This window comes from Geospiza fortis, unplaced genomic scaffold, assembly GCF_000277835.1.
Source record: "Geospiza fortis unplaced genomic scaffold, GeoFor_1.0 scaffold1130, whole genome shotgun sequence".
In the NCBI taxonomy this organism is placed as follows: Eukaryota; Metazoa; Chordata; class Aves; order Passeriformes; family Thraupidae; genus Geospiza; species Geospiza fortis.
The window spans coordinates 36017-42987 of NW_005054690.1; the positions used below are offsets into that span (position 1 = coordinate 36017).

The 6971-nt window shown below is 37.0% G+C and overlaps 1 protein-coding gene across 1 annotated transcript in view; it reads left to right on the plus strand.

Annotated features, from left to right (window-relative positions):
* The first annotated feature begins 713 nt into the window (after positions 1–713).
* The window catches only part of CRACR2A (calcium release activated channel regulator 2A), a 41932-nt gene continuing 35674 nt past the window's right edge, over positions 714–6971 (plus strand). The window contains exons 1-2 of the mRNA XM_005430850.1: positions 714–881; positions 5182–5293. Of these exons, the coding sequence (XP_005430907.1) occupies positions 714–881; positions 5182–5293 (280 nt within the window). The remainder of the gene's footprint in view (positions 882–5181; positions 5294–6971) is intronic.

Sequence of the window (6971 nt, forward strand, 5' to 3'; positions counted from 1 at the left end):
TAAGAAGCTACATAGACAAGCCTAAGGTCTTGTTTCCTCATATTCTACCTTGACATCCATGCAGTGCTGAGATCTTTGCTCTGAAGTCAACATAAGTTCCATATTTAAACAATTTTCACTGGCCTTGGTGGAATTGTTCCAGATTGTACCAGTTATACTGGATCAGAATCAGGCTATATTCTCATATAATACTCAAATGCCTTAAAAAATTCTTTGTTCTGTTAAAATTTTGAGACAAATTTGTGTCTACTTTAGGCAGACCTACTTAGATAAGAACTACAAATTCAAGACAAATATATGAAGTCAAGTTGTAGTGACTTTAAATTACTCTTGCCTTTATCTGTATTTCTTGTGTTTTCTTGTTCGTGTTGATCAATTGTCCGTGTTTCTTGTCAAACTGGCTGATTTTGCTTTGACATTCCATTTCAGAGCTAGTTTTGTCTTCTTCCCTCAGACTCCCCCTTCCTTATTCATCATTCCATTTGCAATGTCTTTAGTGAAGCCCATCAAGGGTAAGTGTCTTCAAAAAACTTTTTCCTCTTCTAAGCTTTGGTGCCTAATTAAAGGAATTGCTAAGAGATTGTGGAAAGCATCATTAAGAGGGTCTGATTTGATTTTTTCCTTACTTTTTTCCATGCACAGGTTTCACATCAAAATTTATGGGTAAATGGGATAGCAGCATCCCAGGATATTCCTGAGCTGAGACTGTAACCATGGACAGAATAAGAGGAGACTTGACCAGTCCCATGCAACCAGGAGATGCAGAGAGGAGCAGGACTGGAGAGCAAGACCCAGAACTAACTGTGCTGGGAAAAGCACAAGAGTTCTTTCAGATTTGTGATCTGGAAGGCAAAGGCTTCGTCACTCGTCAAGACATGCAGGTAAAACAAAATTGGTTATGTGAAATGCACAATGAGAGAAGCTCCTAAAGCCCTTAATGAGTTGAGACTGATTAATTTAGAGTTAAAAATGTTAACACCGTCCTCATAACTTTAAAGAGATATGTGAGATTTAAAATAATATCTTTGAAGTCTTACATAATGCTTGCATTTTTCCTCACCGACAAAGCAACAAAAAAGTGGAAAATCAAAGTAAATTAAGTTAAAAAAAAGCCCCAGGACTTCAATTCTATTCTTGTTGAAAACATCGAAACACCATTAAATTCATTGCTTTGTGATTTGCCACAGTGCCAGGGGTGTATTTAGTCTGCCAATTTTATCCTTTTTTCAGCAAAATTGTGTAAATAAAGTCTTTCACTGTGGCTTCACTGTCAGGCAATGGTGGATGAACTCTCAGCTGGATCACATATATATGTAGAAAGTACAGAGGAACAGTATTTTTAGCATTATTCAGTGTTGGCAGCAATCTTAGGAAATTGTGCTTAATTTGTTTGAGGGCCCAAAATCAGATTTGCTGAATATGCTGATGAGAAAAAGCAGCTATATATAACAAAAGCTTTTGAAAATGTGATTGTGGCACATTGCAGAAGTGGTAAGATGATTTGAGCCAGTATGTGGCAGAGAACAGGAATGTACTCATGCTTGACACGCAAAGCATAACTTGAGTTAATCCATTTCTACTTCAGTACTTAGAGATGAAACAGAATTAGGGAGCAGTAGCAAAACAAATTCATCATGATCTATGACTAAAGAAAGCATCTAATAGAAAATTTAGAAACTTTCTCTGTCCTGAGAAACAAAAGTTGTCTGTATGTATGAAAACACAGTTGAAACAACTTTACATATTTTGGAAAAGGAAAACCCCCCTAAATAGACTGCTCAGTTTGCTAGCTCTCAAGAGCTTTCTTTGCAGTTGTGTGTTGCTGAGTTTTCTGATGACCTCTGTTAATTACGCAAAGTTGAAAAAAGAGAGGAATGCAGATGCTGCCTCTGCTGTAGGCTTTGCCAATCGGCATTATCTCACTGAAGTAACTGAATTCAAAAAGCCAAACATATTGCCAGTGGTAGTGTTTGGTAAATCCAAAGCCACAGAGGGTTTAATGGATTACAATTTTACAGTCTTTCTAAAAACTGAATGGCATAGATTTTTACCTAATGGAAAACCCCTATATTTATGTGTATGTATTCGTATATAAAAAGTTTTAATACCTGCTTTTGCAAGGAATGTAAAATTATTTGATTCTCTTTGATTCTAGGTTTATGCTTAGAGTGCTGCTTTATACTTTATAAATTTATACTTCAGGTTCTAAAACAGATGTTGCAAAAGATGCAGTAGAAATAGTGTTGCAAAGAACAAATAAAGTTCTATTTCATTCCTCAATTTCATCATGTTTGTTTACTATAACTGAAAACTCCATCTATGTATGTAAGTGTATGTAAGTTCTTTAATACAGAAATAAAGGTGCTCAGGACATTTGAGATGGTGTTTCTTTACGCTTGATTTTATTTCCTGCATTTTTCATGATGTTTGCTCCCTATAAGAAAAGAAAAATTAATGAAATAAATCAGTTTTTTCCTTAAAAGGTACTAAGTGTTGATCACTTCTGCATTGTGCTGTGTTTGGTAGGTGTGTACTGCTTATCATTCTTGAAGCTTTGCTTCTGATACAGGATACTAATGCTAAGCTGTTTAATTTTTGGGCATGGGATACAAGGCATGATTTCAACAGAGGGTGCAAAGTATCTGAAATATAATTAATCTTGATGGAACAAATCAAGATTACAAACAACTCAGTGTTTTCTCTTGTGTCTATAACAATTACTACACTAAAGATTTACTCCTCCTTGATTATGTGATGTTGTTTATTGTGAGAGGATATTAATAGCTGGATTTAAAAAAAAAATTTTCATTCCATTTTCAAATATCAAATGTACTCAACTTTGAAACCAACAAGAGGTTTTCTGAAATGGCAAGAAAGAAAATTCTACCTTAGACTTGAAACCACAGTTTCATCTCTTGGTCCTTGAGGTTATAATGAATAATGAGAATTAGTGCTGTAAAATGTTTTGTTCTAAAATACATGGGAGAATTGGGTTCAGATGTTGCTCTTAGCTGTTTGACCTCTTTCCTTGTATTTAGCTGAGTAAAAGCTTGGTATTTTAGGAGAATTAGGCACAGATATCATGAAAACACAGAGCACATTTGGTGGCAGTGCAGATAGCTTCTTTTGAAGCTCCAGTGGTATCTCTGAATATGTTTTGTTTTCTTTTCTTTTCTTTTTAAAATTTTAGGAGCCTCATATTGAAAGGGCCTATGTATTTTTACAGTAAGCTTGAAATGAGCAAATAAACAAAAACACAATGAGACTAATAACATTTGGCTTTCCTAGCCACAAACCACTTTAATTTTTTTATTAAGAAAAAACCCAAGAGGTTGGGAAAACATTGATTTAATCTTAGTAAGTGTCCCAGCTAATAAAAGTCTGCAAATGATCTGGAGGGAATTTAATGAAGCAAAGTGTTGGTACATTCCTTAGAATCTCCTATTTTCACGCCTTTTTTTTTTCCCTCTCCCCCAAGAAAATGCAAGTAATAATGGTGTTTTCTACTCTAAATTTGGATGCTGCATTAGGGCACTGCAGCTGAGGTTGGAGAAGCCCATATTTGTCAGTCAGGTTTGCAACAAGACTTCCAGACCATTGCACTGGAATAGCAGCAGGGTCTGGGATTTTGGCACAGTCAGATTGGGTGCTCCTTCAGCAAGTCCCAAAGATCTGGTGGTAAGAGCATAGTTTCTGTTTTTCTGAATGTAAAAAGAGTAATTTGTTTGAAGCACCCTCATCAGTGTGGTGTTGGCTGTAAGAATTTTACAGGAGAAGCTGATTATAAAAGGTTTCCCTTTAGATCTTGGAGTTTGAAATCCAGACTTTGAGAAGATGAGTGTGTTTAAGTAAGAAACTGAAGACACTGATGAACTAGGTCATTTAAACTGAGTATACATTAAGTTTTCCTAGGTTTTACTTCTGGAACCAGGCAGCCATACACAACTAATCCTTATCAAAAATCGCTTTGTAACTATTTCAGATAGTTCTGTGCTTTAGTAGCTCTGTTGCTTTTACTTCTCAGGACCACCTTGGAATTCCTTTTAACACTCTTATCCATACAGTTCATAAAGCATACCCTAAACTCTTTGTGGCAACCAGGGAACTCCTGGTTAATGCATTTCAGCCAATTCTTTCCTTGCCTGTATGGCTTAGAATACTGAATAGTGATTTTTGCTGTTTTGGATTGCAGGAGAAACGTTTTTTTTGGCCCCAAATCCCTCCCCCACAGTGGAACAGATCAGCACTTTTAATCTAATGAACTTTATCAACCTACTAGCTTGCAGTTTTAATATGTTGTATATAAAACAGGAGTTTTGGGGGGGATTAGAATGTTAATTAATAAAGCAGAGGAGTGAACCAGTGTGCATTTATATTGCTTCTCAAGCTGAGGAAAGGTTTTAATTTTCCTAGTGCTGTCTCCCAGTGGAAATGCTGGTTATTGGTGTTGTTTGCCACTCCAGTTTCCTCCTGTTTCTCGGAATCTGTCTACACTGTTAAAAGAATTAAAGTACAACCATTAGGATCAGTTTTATAGAATTCTTTTCTTTTATGTCTTTAGATTATCAGGAAAAAATATGTGATATTTGTGGAGCTGATTTGATGAAGCTATGTCTTTTTTGGTGTGAGCATGCTTCATTTCAGAAGTAGACAGTCATGAACTCCATTTAACTCATTGTGGGAACAGCAGGTTTTGTCCTTAGACTGTGCAGCTTTCTTAGCTTTGTTTTATTTGCTTATTTATTTATGTACACTTTTTGAATCAGCTTGAACTAGGACAGTATATTTTCTATAATGTAGTCATCTAGAGAGTCTCTTGCTTGACTTTATGACGTGGAAGGAACTAGTTGTGCAATTCTGCTGCCAAGTTTGTCCAGTAGCCTGATAATCAAGCCATTTCACAGGAGGCTGAGGCTCCACCTCAAGTTCTTCCTCTTCTCCATGAGATTGGAATTTGTGGCACCAGACAGTTGTTCTCCTTGTGTCATCATAATGGATTCATAAAGACAAATAAGTCATTAAGGCACATGTCCCTCACTTGATCCGGTTTTGCTCTGTAATTAGATTTTCACTCAGGGAAGCAAAGGACCTATCCTGCCATGCTATGGATGTTTTGTAGAACCCAGTCTTCCTCTTATCCTGTAGTAATGGATAAAGTTGTTGCATGTTTTGTCATTACAGAGGCTGCATCCTGAGTTACCTCTTAGCCTGGAAGAACTTGAAAAAGTTTTTGTTACATTGGATGCTGATGGCAATGGCTCACTTACCCCAAAGGAGTTCATCACAGGATTCAGTGAGTTTTGGAAACATGTCTCTTCTTTTGAGCTTTATTCGTGCTGTGTACTCTCCACATGAATCAAGAGGATCTTTGTCTTAACAGGGCACTTAATACTTAAGGGAGCCAGACTGTTCCCTAGATATAGCAGATATATGTAGCAGAGGAAGAAGTGATCAAATTATATGAACAAGTAGACAAAGGGCTCCTGGGTCTTTCTCTCCTGTGTAAAATTACAAGCCATGACACAATATGAAAAAATGATGAAATCATCTGAACCACACCTGTTTTAAGCTGTTGAGTAAATCTATGTACAATTTATTGAAGGTTTCCTTTGGGCAGGGGGGATGGGAAGTCTTGTGTATTATATCAGGTAATAGGACGTGTAAGATAATTAAAATTATCTCTAATCTTAATGTAAGACAATGCTAGGAGTATGTTAACACCATTGTCCTTAAAGCTATGGGAATGCTTTCTACAATGAATTAATTCTTCAAGTGGTGTTAATTTATTTCAAAACAAAACAGGAGGAGGCACTTATTACTTCTGTAAGATATGATCTGATAAGTCTTTGTAACTGCTTTTTTTCAACAGCACCCTTATTGTCATATTCTCTGTGCCTGTCACAGGGTGGTTTTCTCCCCAGATGTGACATTCCAGATAAGATGACAATGTTGGTTAAACAGTGCTTGCTCGTTTACGCAGAATCAATTTTGTACCTAATTTTAGCTCTCCTGGCTAAGCGTAAGCATTTTATCTAGAAAACTGAATCTCATCTTGGTGTGAATTGCAACAGCAAATCTTAATTTAGTTAACATCTACAAGTCCAACAAACAGGACCTATGTTTTTGTTTTCATCAGTAGTTTGAAACCCTAATTCTCTCATGTCCCACCTCTCCCATTGTAGAGGTAGATCAAGTATCTTCATAGGGTATGCTCTAACCTGAAAACTGACATTATTAAAAAATGAAATAATATATGCTTTGCTTTTCATGAGTTAATTTAAGATTACTTCCATAAGCAGTCCCTGCATAACCAAAATTCTTTACTAAGGGAGGTTGTAAGTGGCTGCCATCTCAAGCAGCTCCAGATCCTGGGGATTCTTCCTGCTCAGGTGCTGGAGCCCAGTCCAGAGGCCCAGGTGGATGTGGCCACTGCTTTCCTTTTTGCAGGTTCAGCTGGTAGTAAATTAAACATGTACCCCAAAGACGTCCACACAGGCACACAAAGGACATGGACCGCACCACGTAAAAGATAAGGATAGACAATGTGAAGCATGGTACATCTTAACTTGCCACACATCACTGACAGGTGTTTTCCAGGCCAGCTAGTCGTACATTTGACTAGGTGATGATGTTGGAATTCCTGGTAGAAGCAGAAGCTGTAGTAGATAAAAGCTGCTTGAGCAGGCAGAGTAGTGTCTGGATAAAGGTCATGCTGCACCAATTACTCTCTCAACTAGGAGGGTCCTGTTTCTGTTTCTAAATGGTGGCAAATCTGAAATTTACTGTAACCCCTCTTTGCAACATATGTTCTGTTGCTGTCGTGCTCTCTTAGGTGCTATGAGAAAATATGCAAGATGGAGTTAATAAAAACATCAAACCACACCAGTGTTTCTGTTTCCTTGGATCTATAGAAATTCTGTACTGGAACTTAGACTATAACCAAAAAAACCTCTGCATAAAATCACAATAGT